The 17,308-nt window shown below is 43.6% G+C and overlaps 1 protein-coding gene across 1 annotated transcript in view; it reads left to right on the forward strand.

Moving 5' to 3' along the window:
• Positions 1 to 1,135: 1,135 nt before the first annotated feature.
• Positions 1,136 to 17,308, forward strand: part of EIF2AK3 (eukaryotic translation initiation factor 2 alpha kinase 3) — a 42,837-nt gene continuing 26,664 nt past the window's right edge. The window contains exons 1-2 of the mRNA XM_075420296.1: positions 1,136 to 1,435; positions 7,724 to 7,853. Of these exons, the coding sequence (XP_075276411.1) occupies positions 1,182 to 1,435; positions 7,724 to 7,853 (384 nt within the window). The 5' untranslated portion in view covers positions 1,136 to 1,181. The remainder of the gene's footprint in view (positions 1,436 to 7,723; positions 7,854 to 17,308) is intronic.

Raw genomic sequence — 17,308 nt, forward strand, 5'->3', positions numbered from 1 at the left:
CAGGGGTGAATACTGAGACAAAAAGACACATGGCAGCAGCGCAAGTCATGGCGTGATCCATGGCAGGCCGCAGGCATGCAGCTGGTGTGGGCAACAGCCAGCCCTGGCAATGGGAGCCGCAGGAGCAGCCCCTCCTGCTCCCCAGAGCCACGCAAACCACGGTAACTGCTGGAAGGGGAAGAAGTGGCCACCGAGGGACGCAGAGGTGTTACCTGCTTGACGAATGAAATCAAAATCTGTGGCTATATGGAGGAAACCTGAGGTGAATGTACCAGAGGCTGCTGCGAAGCCTGGCTGGGGCAGCCCTTCTTGGGCCTACCGGTCACCACGTCGTGTGGCGGGCCTACCCTCCCCAACCGAGCTCGCCCGCCGCAGGGCAGGCCAGCCGGGGCAGCCATTAACTGGGGGACGGGCTCCTGAGGGGAGCAGTTCATCCCGCCATGCAGAAGGCGCCTGAGGGCACTACAGACCGCCAGTCCCGGGAGGGGGATGGCCGCTACGGGCAGCCCGGCGGAGCCTGCGGGTGTCGGTGCGGGCGAGGCCTCACCACACGGCGAGCTCCCCCACCACCATTCCCGCCCGCCAACCCCAATCCACCCCTAAGTGGCACTTTGCCCGCGTGATGTCCGGCCCCACCCTCTCGTCCCGCCCGCCGGGTGGTACGCGCCGCTGGCCCCGCCCTGCCGGCGCGGAGGAACGGCCACGTCTCCAGCCGAGCGGAGGGCGGGGCGGGAAGGGGCGGGGCCGAGCCGCCAGGAGCTCCAGTCAGCAGCACGTGTGATGCGCTGGCTCCGCCAATCCCAAAGCAGGTCGGTGAATCATGCGCTTCCGATTGGCCGGAGAAGGGGTAGAGGGAAGGGAGAGAGCGTCTTGTCTCCAATTGGCCCGGCGGCTCTGTTGACAAACACCGCTCCTCCCCGCCCTCGCCAATCAAGGCGAAGCGGCGAGGGGAGCGGCGTGGCGCCGACCCAATGGGCTCCCTCTCCGCCGCGGAGGGGCGGGCGGCGGTGTGAGGGGTGGTTGCGCGCGGAGTGCCGGTACGTGGCGGGGCGGGGCGCGGCGGGGCGGGCTGAGGCGGGCGGCGGGCGCCCATTCCGTGGCGGCGGCGGCGGCGGCGGCGGCGGCGTTGGCAGCGTTCATGTCCTAACGGCCGACGGCGGCGGGCGAGGCGGGGCCCCTCCATGCGGGGGCCGCGGGGCCGCAGCGCTCTGGCCGCCTTCGCGTTGCTGGTGGTGCTCGGGGTGACGGCGGGAGGACCGGAGCCCTCGCCGGGCCATGCCGCGGCTGTGGAGGCCGCTTTCGGGTTGGGGGCGGCCGCCGCTCCCGCCGCTCTGCCCGCTGACGTGACAGTGGAGGACGATGAGGCCGGCGTGGCCCCCGCGGCGCCCGGCGAGCAGGAGCCTGAAGAGAGCGGAGAGGCCCGGACCGGCGGCAGGTGGGCTGGGGGGTAGGGTCGGTGCCTGGGGCTGCTGGGGGGGGGTCAGTGCCTGGAGGAGCTGGGGAGGGACTCGGCGGACAGGTTGGGGGTGCTTGGCGGGGGCCAAAGCCGGGGCGGGGGTCAGCGCCTCAGGGAGGGGGGGCCCGGGGCGTTGGGATGGGGGTGCGTGGGGAAAGGAGGGTGCGGTGAGGAAGGGATGCTTCGGGACCTCGCCACCACCAAGGGTATTTGGGGACCTCGCATTCACCAAGGGTGCTCCAGGATCGAGGTTATTTAGGGACCTCGCCATCATATTTAGGGACCTCACCATCACCAAGGGTATTTAGGGACCTCGCCATCGCGAAGGTCGTTGTTCTTCTCTGTGGTTGTTAATAAAGAGAAAGGGTGCCTCGATTCTTAGGGAGGTGAGCTGCCCGACGCCGTGCGATGTGACATCTGGCCAGTCTGCTCACCCTGGTAATGCCAAGTCTGGGTCCTCTGCTTGACTTGTTACTGGGTGGCTTTGCTGTGCCTGCAGGCAGGAGACCCCAGAGCACTGCGCCTGGAGGCTAAACTCTTTCCAACACCTGGAACTCGCGGTTGTGCAGAGCATCGTATCCCTTCCTCTCATCTCTTCTTTTTTTCTTTTAAGGAGAATGCAGTTCTTCTGTTTACTTAACTGTCTGTTAAACACAGACACGGGTGTATGTTTGAAGGGCAGCCAAACATGCAAGACAAATTGCTGAACAAGTTTCAGAATGTAACAAGGGGAAATAAAAGACTTAATAACCGCATGTGGCAAGCAGCTCTGGCAAAAGGAAGATCTTAATGAATGACTCAAGTGCAGAAATGTTACTGAGCTGTTTCCAGTCTGTTTCCGAATTGGCTGAGAAAGATGAGGTGATAAACCACAGGCAGAGTTTAAAGGAAGAAGTGCATGACTAAATGCCTACTATATTTGAGAACCTGTTCTAAAAATGAAAAGCCCAAAGCTTTTTGTCAGTACACCCAAGCATTCACTTAGAGCAAGAAACTGGCTGATAACTTGGCTTGCAGTTTTATTTCAGGAAAACCTGTTCACCTATTAGCATCAGGATCATTCTTTTGTTTGTCGGGTCATGAAATTCCTACCTGGTTTATTATAGTTCTACTGTATTCAATTTTTAGTAAGACTTTAATTTATTTAGCCCTGAAAATATTTTAAAATGAATTTGCTGGTTTACTACTAGAGCTAAGTAAAATACACTAAAGATGTTTAATTTAGTAATTTAAGCCTGAGATTAAATGTAGCTGTTTTCTAATTGATTAGTGCATAGGAACAGATTTGGTGTCATCACATAAAGATAGAATGGGTGCCTGGCCATAGTATTTGCCTGCATTTCTTTATTTTTTTCATCTGTATTTGTGACATCTCTACTTGCCTCATCTAACTGTTCTTCAGCAATAAAATATCCACGCAATGTAACAGGTCACTATAATCTGAAAAAAAATCCAGTGAAACCCAAATCCCAACTGTTTTTGCTGTAGGAAAATGGATGTAATCATCTTGGTTTTAAGGATTTTTTAATTTCCCAGAAGAAAATGTGAGGGTTAGTGAGTTACCATGCTATTTTCATACAAATATGCAGATTTTAAAATTGGAATAGCTATCTAGAGTTCAAGTGTGACAAGCAGTCGTATTTGCGATGTCCCAAATGGCTTTTGAGGGTGTTAGGGTTGGATTTCGGTTTGTTTTTTTTTTTAAAAACTGAAAAACAGGTATAGTGGTAAATGTTGTACCAAAATGAGAAGTTCCGCTTTGTTTTTCTAACAAAAACATCTTATTTGAATAAACACAAAGTTTTTGCGTAGTGAAAGGATGTAGATGAGCTAAATAAGTGTTTCTTCTCCATCCTGTTTACATCTTCCCTTGCAGTCTTAGCCCTTTTCTTGTGTTTATAGGTAAATCGGATACCTTCACTGTAAGGTAGAACAGAGCTGTGCTCAGGCCACTTGATCTCAGAAAGTGTTCATGATGAGATATAAACAATGATTTTAAGGCCCAGGCCTGGCCTTTTGTCAGTGCATGTGGAAATTTGTAGTAGATATTTTGCATAGTTTCAAGGGGGAACATTACAACTGCACTTCAATAACAAGTTCAAGTTCATGTCTGTGAGCAAGAGAGGATAGGAAATGGTAAGAAAACATTTTCATTTAACCGTGGAGGCTGTTTGTAGATCATTGGGGTGGGGGAAGTATGTCTGCATGTGTTTTGGTATTGACAAAGTGCAAATAAAATCTGACTACACAGTATTAGCTCAGTCTCTGCCAGCTGCTGTGATTACCGATATCTTCGTATGCGCTGTGTTCTACTGGTCCCTTGCTTTAGTCCTTCTGCTGGCCATCTGTAAGGGCCCAAAAGGGATTTTCTTCTCCTCCTTCACTTGATTCATAATATGTTCTGGAACAGCAGCTGGAGGCAAGGTGAAGTACGTAAGCGTCATCTTCATTTTGCTGATGTTCGTGTTTCAGGTGCCTGGTTGATGATGGATCCTGGGATTTGAGTAACTCCCTAGTTTGGAGTGATTCCTTTCTGTATCTTATTGCAATTCTGGCTTGGTGTTGGTGGCTTTTATTTTTCCTTCTCTCGTATCTGTGTGATGTGATTCATTCCCTAGTATAGCCCTTGATTTCCTTTTGACAGATGTCTTGCAGTTTCAGGAATTGGCAGCCTTTATGCTGTTTGCCTCTATCCTCCTCGCTTCCTTGGCATTGTAGCCTTTTGGCATTGACTGGCATTGTGACTGTTGCATTGTGACTTTTGACCTTTTTACCTTGGACCTTAAGTTGGATAATATTTTGTGTTTTGTTTGGGATGGCATGCAGAACTGAGGTCTAGTTTGGTAGTGTTCTTAGAAAGCTTGTGTGTTGTTGGAAGCTGGCTTCTTTGGTCAAGGTAGTCTTTAAGCTTTACCCAAGTCAGGAGTGATAAGGTATCGTGTTGCAGGGAAAAACAGAGTTTATCAGGCTTAACGGAAATAGAAGCTAATGCAGGAATTCCTTTTCCTTGTGACTTGTCGATGAGGTGTCCCAAAGATGCATCCAGAATTTTGCTATTTCAGTTTAATGTAATGGAGTTGCAGGTACAGTCCTAACCTCTTCAGCCACCAAAGGCTTCCAAAGAGATGGCTAAAAGGACGGATCTTTATTCCTGAATTGTGGCCGTATTCTACTGGCGTTTCTAAGAATTTGCTGTAAGAACTGGGCATAGTACGCCACAGTAAACTCAGGATAGGATAGCACTGTGGGGTGACAAAACCAAGTTGCTTGCCTGTTCTCAATCTCTGAAATAGTTTTTTGAAGTAGTTGCCTAAATTGCTTTTGTCAGAATGTGTTAATCTAGTGCTTGATTAGACTACCTGAGGGATGGGAAGATCTCTTTTCACCACTTCATACTTTCAGTACACAAAGCTGCAAGCAGTGGAATCTCACAGAGAAAGGGGGAAACTTGAAAGAAGTAAAATCTGATAGTGAGAAAGTATAACGCTAGCATGAGTTTAGGGCATACGTGGACAAATTACAGATCTTATACCTAGAGTTCAAGTGATAGGATTTTAATTCACTGGAGTCAGTCAGAGATGGGGAGAACAGGTATTAAGATTTTAATTTATGGAAAAATAGAGCAAGTAACGAAGGATTTTATTACAAGAGTAAGGATTTTCAGCAGTGTTTTCCTGACACATGGGAGCATTGTTGAAGAGTAAGATGAAGATCGGACTGGAAACATGACCATCTAATTCAAAATGAGTCACTCGTTAAAAAAGCAGAGAGAAATGGATGCTTTTCTTGGACCTAGTTCCAGTTGTAAATGTAGCCACATGCAAGATTTAGGTATAGCCAAGCGGGTCCTGTTCTTGTGTCTCGTCAAAGTGTTTGCTCAGTAGGTGGAGTCTATAGAGCTGGTGGCCAAGGGGACTAATAAAGAGTACCGCTGCACCCAAGGGAAGTCAGGATTTTTAGGGTATGCAGAAGTGGTTGGTTAAACCAGTTTCTCAAAGTGTGTGCTATTGGTACAAAGGTTCCCTCGGAAGGCATGATTTTTTTTCTTTCCCTTTCCTAATCAGCTAAACTTAAAACTTAAGTGTAGATACACCACAGTTTGGGTGACCAGAGATCACGATGCAGGTACAGATTCCAAAACTGCCATCCTGGGGTGGTGGTGGTGAGGCTTAAATAATGAGATAACTCTTGGGGAATGTTGGGGTTTGCATCTGGTGGGGAAAGATAACGTGGAATGGTAAGCTATGAAGGCATCAAACAGTTGCTACTTGAGGGTGAAAGCGAGCGGGAAGAGTTAGATAAAGGAAAACAAGGGGAGTAGGTGGGAAGGAAACATTTTACAGTGCGATTTTCGGATTTCTCTTCTCTGCAGTGTTACTGCCAAAATTCCCTCCATTCTAACTACACTTCTACCTTTTTTTATAACCTGGTTGTCAGTTTGATCAACATAAAACTTAAAATAGATCCACTTGGAATAATATTTTTGTGGAATGCTAGAGGGCTTCAGATAAATTGTTTTATCATAAAGCAGACAGCTTCTGTTAAAAGTGTGTCCAAGGCCTTTAGTGTGTGAGTACTTGTTTACGGTGCTTGAGAATAGATAGTTTCCTGCAATCCGGTTTATTATTAACCTGGTCTTGGTTTCTGGACAGTTGGAATAATGATATGTACTCAGCTTATAAAAACTCATGTATTCTACTGTTCAAATATTTGCACAATTGGTATTTTGTAACAGTTTCTTAAACTAAGCTTTTAGAGGAATGTGATGCTTGGCCACCTGCAGAAGTAGGAGCTGTTACATTATCTTTGGTGCAGGTTAAAGATGTATTTATCTTTCTATTAACAGTATAGTGCTGTAGTACAGTATAAGGTCCTATAAAATGTGTGGGTTGCTTTTACATGTAAAACTGCATCATTTTACATGACCTTTGTTGTAGGTGATGTAATAAGCCGCTATCCTTGAACATGTTTTTAAGATCATGATTTTAGTTTTTCCCTTTTTAAAGAAAAACGATAGCCCCCATCATTTCCTCTCTAGACTTCAGCTCATTACACTGGTAACTTTCTTTGGCCAGGTGAATGTATTTGGCTTCAGCTCTACACAATAATTTATTGTCCTTATTGTTTAAAGTAATGATTCATATACATGTTTGTGTGTGCATTACCTCACCCCCACCCGAAAGCAGTTAATCTACCCATCAGGTTTATTTGCACAGTTCCTTGTTCTCAGTCAAACCGGTGTCTGTAAAGGTCCTTCTGGGTCACCAGATCCAGCCCCGCTCAGTGCAAGCTGTCTGTAAAGCGATCAAGCTCTACGCCCACAGCCTTTGAAGACTGGTGAGCCTGCTGCAAGCCAAAACTGCCGACACATCCCCGATTTTTCAGGTCACAGTGAAATCATCTTCAAGAAAAAAAAAAAGGCCTTTCAGAAATGCCTTGTCACTGTTTTGTCTCTGATGTGTTATTTAGGGTTTTTTTTGTGTTGTTTTGTTTTTTTTATTTAGATGCTTGAATTCTAGCCCAACCAGAAACGCTTACTGTAATTGTACTGCTGTGTAAGAGACAAGATTTACAAAAATTGATGAGCTTCAGGCGCTATAGAAATTAACAGCTAACCTGACTTTACCATGTATCTCCAGATAGACAGGCTACTAAAGCCTAAGCTGCAGAAGGCAGTTTGCTTGCTTTGCTGTCCACAGACGCTGGGAGGTTGGTTCTGGTGTCCTGTGTATGCCATAGGCGAGACGTGTTTTATTCTAAGATTTGTCAAATCTGTCAGATTTCGATGTTTCATCCAGAGGTATTAAAAACTTAGTTGCAACTTAATATTTATTATGTACTGATTTGCTGGGTTAATTGTTTCGGGTTTTGGGTGTTTTGAAAAGACTTATTGAAGATCAGTGTGGAAGGGACTGGAAAAATACAGGATCTATACTGTTCATGTAAATATCTGAAAAGAGTATGATCTCACTCAGTATTATAGTGGTAACACCTGCAAGTGGGAGAAAAAAGTCAACTATTTTCCCCTGAAACTGAACTCCAAAAGTGGCTTATAGCGTGTAAATTAGTTTGACATCCAGCCGGAGACTTCAACTTTTCTACTCTCTCTTGTTGGTCTAGGTAGAACTACCAAGTTAAAATTGCTGTTTTGCAGAATTTATAGACTTAACTTTAAAGCTGGAGTTGCACTCTATTAAATATAGTAATTGGCTAATAGATGAACTTCATATGGCTGTAGTTTTGACTGTGAATGCTTCCAACTTGCAGATCTCTAGTCATTATCAGCACTTTGGATGGACGAATTGCTGCACTGGATCCAGAAAACAGGGGGAGAAAACAGTGGGATCTGGATGTGGGATCAGGTTCTCTTGTGTCATCCAGTCTCAGTAAACCAGAGGTAAGGCTCAATCTCTTTCCTGACTAAATCTTTAAAAGCAGAATTTTCTGTAATAAAATGAATGAAACTTCTTCCGTATTTGATAGATGTTAAATAACGTAGCAGACTTGGTATGGGTGAAGCTTGGTAGCTATTCTGAAACTTTTTTTGAAGCGCTTACATCATGTTGCCATTTCAAACTTGAGTGTGTCAGCTTTTTAGTCTTGCGAGGGACATATGTGATAACTATCAAACTAGGTGATGTAACTGAGTTTTGGAATTGTATGTGATTGCTGATTGAAAACAAGTTACTTGTAAGTTGAAGCCAATGAAAGGATCATCTGCTTTGTGTTACTGGAGTATGTTTTGGCAAGTACTGGCTATTTTTTCCCCCTGCAAGAAAAGCAAAAGTCCTTGTGACTTACTAGATGAACAAAGGATTCAGCTCTTTAATACTAGATAAGTAGGCTGCCTATGAAATAGAACGTGTGTTAGTAATGAAATAGAGCGCTGAAGGTCACCCTGAAGTACTGAGTGGTAAAGGGTTGCATCAGTTCTTGCTGATGAACTGTAAGAAGGAAATCTATAGAGTTCAGTTTCTTGTTTGGTGCTATTTCCACCATCAGTTTGAATAAACTTAGGCTAGAAATTAGAAGGAAGTTTTTTCCCTGCTTTTTCCTGCACTGAGGAATTGACATCCATGAGTCATCCTCTCCTAGAATTATGAGGAATAAAATAGACCGACTAAGAGGAAGTTTGTGGTGATGACAAACTGCACGGTCCTTCATGGTCATGGATGGCTGGATTTGATGACCAGTCCTATATCGTGCTTTTGCACTATGAGCATCGGAGAATGACAGTGCAATTCAGGGGTATTCAGCCTGTATGAGCTTCTTGCTTGTGATTCTTTGTTACTGTCTGTTTACATGACCTCTATTTCGGTGTAAAGAAGTCTTAAGGAAAGATTTGGTTTGTTGCTGTGATAGTGTAAGCATGAGAGTTAGTAATAAGTATCTCAGATTGCAAAAGTAACGTGTTAACTCTCGTTCCTTTGATTCTGAGAGAGAACTTTATTTCCGGATGCAACTTTCTGAGACTTGTTCAGATGTATTTTTGTGCTTAAGAAAAAGCACTGTAGGAAAGAAGAACTTCCCCCCAAAATATGTTATAGAGCAGGACTGAAAAGGATACAAAAACTGTAAAGACGAGGGGGTCAGTTACAAACTGTGGTCCTTCACAAATGTTTTCAGTGCTAGAGACTTAGAATACTAGGCTGTTATCTGTTGCTGCAAATGCTTTCTGATGACCACAGTGAAAACAGAACGACTGGTTATAAAACACACACTTGAAATAATTTTTCACTACAAATTAAGACATGAGCCAAGTTCTTTAAAGATTTCAAGAGTGCAAGCATTTGATACTGTAGAAGTGTTTTAGCAAATCTTGATTTTGTCACTCAGCTGGTCTCCAGAGTTTTGATCTTTTTCCAATGTGGTATTATCGTAGAAACTAAAGGCTGGTGCTTACACAACAAAAATTGTAGTTTGTCTATGCAATATTTAATTTCCTTTTGTGGTTACAAGTTAGTAGGTTGTGGGAGTCATAGAAACACACTCTTAAAGAGCATTTGTTATGCATATAGGAAGCTTTCAGATGGGCTTTCAAATTGTTTCATTTCGACAACTATGGCCAAAGACACTGATGGATTTTGTCACTTAAAGTGCAGAGCTTAGGAGAGAACTAATTTTGGAAGTAAAATTTCATTCTGGCCTTTTAGAAGTCATTAAGCGTTATGAATATAGGCCTTTTTAGACTTCCTGTCGTGTAAACAAATGCTGTTAAGATAAGACAGAATTTAACAAGAAACCAAAGTGATGAATGCTCCAAACAAGCTACACTTAAACATTTAAATGTTTAATCTGCTGTCAGTATCAGCTGAAGGACTTTATGCAGTGAATCTAGACACTACTTGAGTGAGTAATTGGCCTCATTAAAAATGCTGGGACAATTGTGTTTTGGGTCAAAATACTAAATTTCATTAAAGTCTCAGAGTCTGTCATCTCCCCGCTCTGCAGTATTTTGTCTCTGGTTTGGGCATGTGGAATATTAAGTTTTACTCTCTCAAACTAAATATTGAGGCTTTTTCTTCCTCTTCCAATATTTTTGAGGTAAAAAAGGTCTCTGTGCTTGCAACCACGATATTATCTGCATCATAAACCATTATCTCAGCTGTTAACTTGCGTCTTCTTGCAAGAAATAGCAGATGAGAAACTCTTTTTGCGTTACGCTTGCAGCGTTAAAGATTTGTGTGTGCTGCTGTCTTAATTGTTTTGATGAGGTTTTTTTTAACTATCTTGAGTGAGAGTGCAATGAACTGTAGTTCCAGGTCCTGGTGCAAAAACATCAATTTTATTTCCTAGTGCCTTTTAAGAAAAGACATTAGATCTTCAAACTTTGAGTGTTTAATAGAACTGTAGTTACTTCCTTTGCCTAACTGTGAAATGTCAACTTTGACTGTCTGGAGCTCGTGTGTTGATTAGGAAAGTGAGGTAGTAAAATTTCAAATGTTCCAGCAGCTCTGTCAAACACTTCAGATCTTGAAACTACTGCTTAAGGCACTGACAAGTGAGATGTTCATCATTTGTCATGTGAACAGATCAGTTAGAAAGGAAAGGCTGCTGAACTGCTAATTGTGTGTCTGGGTAACTAAAACAGTAAAATGCATGCCGTGGCTCTAAGCTCCAACGTAAACAGTCATGGTCAGGGTGCCAATGCTGGAAAGGTATGACCCTGCATTTCAGTCTTGTGCATAAGAATTTAAAAACTTTGTTCCCCTATCCATTGTGTTAAAATGAGAAGCCCTTCTCTGGAAAAGCTGTATATTTACAACTCTTAAGATTTCTTGAAGATCGCTTGCTGAAGTTCAGGGTAACGTCATCGAATCTCAACTTTTCGAAAAGGGAGCTTACTTTTGACGACAACACTTTAATTTACTCTTTAAAATTTAGCATTGTAATGAATACATTGTCTGTACTTAGACAGGAAAGAATACTTTTGGGAGAATCAACCTATTAAAATAATGATGCTTAATCATAGTGAAAATAGAGAACTGCCTCTCAAGCAGTGGAAATGGTTCATAGCACATCGTTATGAGACTGTTATCGTTTACTAATGAGGGTGATGCATTCTCTTACCTGCATAGCTTTATACTAAAGTGCTTAATGGGCTGCTGTCTCTTTCTTTTATGAGGATCTATCATATGAGAGAAATGAAAGTGTGAACTTGCCTGTATATTAAAATGACTGGCCAGTAGCGGCTAGCATGACTGATGGGACAGGAGGAGGGTGGAGAAGAGATGGAGACAGAAGAAAAGCCTACTGTGGGCTGGGTAAACGATAGAGATACTCCTGTGAAAGAGCTGCTAGCTGGTGTTTGATGAAAAAGAGGAAAAGAAGTGGGATACTTGATGGTGATGATAGGAGAGTAACAGCTTAGAAATATATGCATGACTGTGACACAGCTTTTCTTTGCCCTGTCAGGAGTGCTGCAGGGAGTGCAGCCTGACGGGATGGCTCCAGTTGCAGTAGTTTCAAGTGCTCTGGGCAGGGGCTGCGCTCGAATGTACTCGGTAAAAGTAACTGCATCGGCTCATGATTTGGCTGCTACAGGCTAATCCCTAAGTAAGCATCTTATTTCCTTATTTGAGAGATTGGAGATCATGGGACAAAACGAGTTTCAGTCCACGAGGCTGGCATTTATAGCAGTCATAGTAAACATACCACCATATCCTGGAAAAATGAAATAATTGGGTTATATCATGTCACAAAATCTGTCAACATCATCATCCCTCTAAAGGCTTTTGGTATCTTTGAATTGCATTGTATATCTATTAAATTATTGCAATTTTTTATTGTGATAACCACATAAAATAAACTTTTCTATGAACTTAGACATCTGTGTGATCTTTTTTGGACATAAGTGGCATGTTTTTATGGAATAGTCCAGTATTATGTTTTTTCCTCCAGAGAAATGCGGAGATGCAAAGAAGTTTTATACTGAAGTCAGCTGAAAACTAATTGCATCGTAGGCAAAGTGAACCCATAGATATCTTAGGAGATTGCTCCTTTTTTTCCCTTTGGAGAGGACAGACTGATGCTTAGAGCAGTGAGTTGGGAAAGGATTTTGGAATTTCTAAAGCTTCACTAGTGACAGGATTTAATGTACAGTATGAGTGTATCATTTTTTTCTTTTTTTTTTTTTCTTCCCTTTATCAGCATCACAAACAGTTTCAAATATTCAGTGCTTTGATTCCCGAAAAGAAATAGTAAGTTCTCCTGTGAAGTGTCCAGGCACCCGGGGATCACTTCAAAGTACTGACTGCCTGCACTTTCCTGCACAGTGGATAAGGCAAACCCTGTACCCAGTCAAGCCAGAGAAGAGCCAGAGGCTGTCCTGGGTTGCTTTGGGAACATGGGAAGAAATTCAGTAACTCTCGTCCTTGGGCCTCTTACACTTGGGTGCAGAAAAAATTGCAAAACCCACACTGACGCGGGTCAGGGCAAGGCAAGAGGTCAGAACGCCCTCTGAGGAGCTTGGATTGTGATTTCTGGATTTGCTTTTATGTGCCTTCCCAGAGGTTAGGGAGGGTAAATAATTTAACCGTCTCTTTGAAAGAGAAGTCTTGTGACATCGGTTTTAGAAAAGTCACCTCCACAACTAAAGGCACCCCTGCAGCAGCACTGTATTAGCCTGAATAAAAATGAGGGTTTTGTTTGGTCCATGGTCCTTTCTGCTTTAGTTATTTTTCAATTAAGTCACTGTCTGTAAATATCATCCAATGAAAGGCTGAGATATGTTTGTTTTGAGCTTGGGTGGGGAATGCTTATGACTGTCAGTCAGCCTTGTTTGAGTACTTTCGCTTAAAAGGTTATTACAGCAGCTGTTGAATACAGCGCTGAGTATTATGAATTTCTGTTAAACCTGTATAAATCTGTTCCGACTCTGCTGACAGTCACTGGACAAAACAAAAAGGAGATTCGGTTCAAACTCCACAAACACTCTTAAGAAAACGGCTTTCCCTCTGGATTCTGCTTAAAAATGAATGGCTCTGTCTAGCTCACTAGTGTTAATCTTAACTTTTAATGTATGTGTGCATCTTAAACCATCTGGCATGGGACACATCAGCAGCAGAAGCAATCTTTCCTTCGTAGCACCTGGAAGAGTCTTTGTGCACCGTACAGGCTGCTTGCCGGAGCAAATGCTGTGCAGTGGGGTGAGAACTTCCACATGCACCGAATAAGAAGTTGGTTCTCTTAAGCCTTGAAGCGTGTGCAGAACATCCTAAAGCAATGTTTTACTCCAGAAAGTAAAGAATAAGATTTTTAAAATTTCTATTAATGCTGTAAAGTTACTTTCCAGCTGTAGTATTTTGTGACCAGATGTAAAGCCCTGAATTGCCGTAAATCAATGGACTTGTTATTGAGGTGACTAATGTGGGGAAAATCTGTTTCCTTGTGGGTAAGGTGGTATGATTTTAGTTGTCTGGAAGAGTATGCTAGTAGAGTTCCTTGTATGCTGTAGCTGATTGTGATTTTTGTGTGCTGCTGAGGCAGATGTAGGGCCACCAGATGCTCTGATAGCTGAGGTATCACTCCTGTAACGGAAGGCTGGGGCATTATCCAGTTCTCCATCGTACAGGTTTTCTATAATAGACATGGAATTAAACTGTACTGAATGAAATACAAGATGTGGGGATTGATAACAATAATTTTGTTGAAGGTTGGAGGTGACCAGTTTAAAACTGAGAATGCTGTGTATGGAGAGATCCTGTGACGGGTTATCAGCTGCCATCTCGATTCCTCTGCAGGGGAGGGAAACATGATCCTGTGCTGCCTGCGGGTAGAGAGAGAGAGAGATTAGTGTCTTAAATGGTCCTCGAAAAGCTCATAATGAATAAGAAGTGAGTGTCCAGAATTGTACTTCAAAGAAGATAAATTCTAATTGCAATTGAGGCAGAGAAAACTTGTTAGGGCTATCAGGGGGAGTGGAGCCTGTGTTTTGCAAAAGGAGAATAGATGTGACTGCTCTTTAACTACATGGATGTATTATGATTTCTGATGGCACGAGCGGTTTTTTCCATTTCTGTTTCTGGAAACATGCGCGGTGTGCGTAGTCATAACGAGGTGACAGGCTTGGGGAGCTTGCTGGAGAGATCTGTGGATTTCTGAGTAGAGATCTTTGCTGCTTTCTTGGTGAAATGAAAGTTAGCATTTATAATTCTCCTGAAAACAAATTTTTTGTGATGCTTAGTGGACAAAAAGTCATTGGCAAAAGACTGATTGTTTTAAAATGTATGGATAATTAGGAGTTGTGCTTTTCTAGGAAATGCAGCCAAACTTTTTAATGTGAAGTAGCAAACCTGTGGAAGAGCTGAATTGCTGACAGATGCCCGAGCTGAGTTAGTGGTTAATATGATGCAGCATCACAATTTTTGTCGGGGTGGCACTTAGGTCTATTGCTTAGAGAAGTGGTCTTACGTATTTATTGGAACTGCACATCTTCAAAGACAGTCATCTCAGTTCAGTGCCTTGTTCAATTAAAAAAACAAAAGACTGCCTGTAACTGCAGCTTGGTGGCTTGCTTGCTGACATGTGGCGGAGTTGGCGCTGATAAAGTTCTGATAGAGGACGTGTGTCAGCACTTTAACTCTTACTGTAAGAATGTTTGGGGGGATGACAACTTCCATTATAGAACAGGTAGGAAGCTCCAGAACAAGATCTTGTGGCTCGTATGGTATCAGAGCTCTCAACCCCATTCCTAGAAGCGATGTTCTGCCTTGAACAACGCCGGGAAAGTTTCTCAGAGTCCCGTCCCTCTGGGCTAGTGTTTATCACCAACTTTCATCTGTCACCCTCGCAGACTTGCTCAAAACACATCGCTGCAAATCTTGGAAAGGATGTTTGCCGTCAGCTCACTGTCTGTGTTGTTTAGTTATCTTTACAGTAGCTTGTAATTTAATTACCTACGGAACACTGCATATTTTGTATTGGCTGTTGAAGCAGTTCTAGTGTTTACAGATACTAAAATGGAGCAACTCTAGTAATGCCTAGACACATACCTGTTTCAGCACAGGGAATGGATAACTTGGGTATTTGGAGTTCAGTTGTCCAAAACACAGCAAATTGATTTACTCTGCCTGAAAGCCTTTTTGAACTTTCAGCCTCTATCTTTAATGGTAAAAGAAAGTGCCTGTTTCAAGCGCTAAACATTTTAGACAGTTTAGCAAATCATTCCTCTAGCAGCACAGCCGCTGACATCTCATTTCCGAATTTCTTCTGGACTTTGTCCTACGTACGCAGGTAACTCTTCATCTTTCTGTCAGAGTCACTGCGTGTTTCATGTACTCTACTTTCTTTGCATCCTTGAAGGAGGAGACTCTGCACTTGCCGTGTTCTGTGCTTCTCCTGTAACGGGCTGTCCTTTCTCATAGGAGTTGGTTGCTGTGTGACTTAATTTTTCAAGACACACAGACTCTGTATCCTTACATAAAAAAAATCCCACCCTGTCCAGACAGGGCCAGGGGTGGAAACACACAAGCTCCGGCAGAGATCAGCTTAAATCCTGGACCCCCAAAGTCGCATGGGCTTCTGCTGTTGCCTGTTCTCCCTGTTTCTGGAGAGAAGCATTCTGCTTAGCTCCCAGGTGGTGCTACAGGAGCCCAGGTAGTCTGCAAAAAAGATTTGGGGGGGGGGAGGTGGGGTTAAAATATGGTGTTAAGACATCCCGATACTGGAGCAGTACCAGTTTTGACATGGTGGCTAATAAGCTTCTGTGTACGGCCTGTTTCTGTAGAGGCAAGGGTTTGGGTGATTTTCATTTTCTTCACTAATCTTGTCCCTTATCCTTTATTAGTTTTAAGGAGCTCGATAATGGGCTCAGGAGCAGCAGCTCTGGTTTGTCTCAGAAAAGACTGCTCTGAAGTTCCAGAAGACTGTTGCAGTCTTTTCTTATTAATAAAACTTTCTGTGTTAAAGAGGGGGATGGAATAATGTCAAAATAAAGTCTTTCTTAAAGCACTGTGTGGAGTTTTTTTTATTATTATTAAGGAGAACAGTTTTTAAAAGTCTGTTACCATGGCAGCAGAGCAGGCTGGCATGTCTGTAGTCAAAACCCCAAGTCTTGTTTGACTATCATTAAAGTAATGGTGGTATTTTAGTTTGCTAGTCTTCAGAAGAAGGGTCTGTTTGATTGCACAGCAAACAGTTGTGGGGACCTGATCTCTTTTGAAGCTGGGGCAGTCTAGTTAACACAATGCGGTTCCTCCGTTTCCCTGCATGGCTGCTCAAGGGAGGGCAGAGGACAGAGTGGGACTATTTCTTTTAATGGCAAACTCAAGATGAACAAGATACTGTGCCCCTGATGCTGGAAAGGAGAGGGTAATTCTCAAGCTACTGTGCTGCTGTCATCTGTTGCTTTTTGAACTGTTTGTGTAAAAGACAGTTTTGTTGGGACCCTGGTAGCTTACACCCGATCAGATTTTAAAATCTGAAGTGTAGAATTGTGACAGAGATACCAACTATACTCATTTAATAAAGTTGTTGGAAGGATGTTGCAGGTGTTGCTTTGAGGAAAGAGAAAAAATTAGTTTTCAAACGAGTTGTCTAGTACTCATCCAGGCACAGAATTACAGCATCACTTCATACACTAACCAGTGAAAAATGAAATAGAAACTGCCAGCTCGTGGAGTATGAGGGGTGGTGGGAGGAGAAGATGGACCATACAGATAGAAAGTGCTATCATAAGTATCTTAATGTGGGCAGGAGCAGAGGGCTAGCTCTGGTTGTTTGACAGATCCCGTGAACTGTTGCTGGGTGAGCGGTACAGCCTGATGGTAAAAATCATCCGGAGGTCTGAGAAACCACCTGCACTCACTGCTGCTGCACAGAGCTGGTGTGCCCTTTCGGCATGTCACACCCCAGCCAAGATGAAACCCATTTCCACAGCTCCTCTGATGTGCCGCTCTGGCACGGGCTGGCTTTTACCTCTTCAGAGGAGGAAGGCCAACTAATCCTGCCTCCATAAACTGCTCCGTAAAATATCGATTCGTCAGATGTCCAGGTGCAGCCTTTCTCACGGTCCTGGTCTTGAAGACGGTCTGGGCACGCAGGCTGGTTAACAGAAACAGGAGGTAGTCGGGAACAGGTATGTACTTGGTAAACAAGTGTAGTGCTGAGATCAGAAGTAGTGGCATTCACAAGAAGGAAAGTTTTGCTAGACAAAACCACCACCTGTCTGTTCGTATTTCCTGCTTCAGCTTCCTCTGTGCCCTTGAACACGTCTCAGAAGGTCATTTTACTGATCTAAATCATGGGCTCCCCTTTGCAGGCAATTTTCTTCTTCCTTGGCTGGTTAAACAGCACTGTATGCTCTGAAGAATACTTCGCTGGTTGTGCAGTGCTTTAGGCAGTGGAATAGCT

The sequence above is a fragment of the Opisthocomus hoazin genome, chromosome 5 (assembly GCF_030867145.1).
Source record: "Opisthocomus hoazin isolate bOpiHoa1 chromosome 5, bOpiHoa1.hap1, whole genome shotgun sequence".
Classification (NCBI taxonomy): Eukaryota; Metazoa; Chordata; class Aves; order Opisthocomiformes; family Opisthocomidae; genus Opisthocomus; species Opisthocomus hoazin.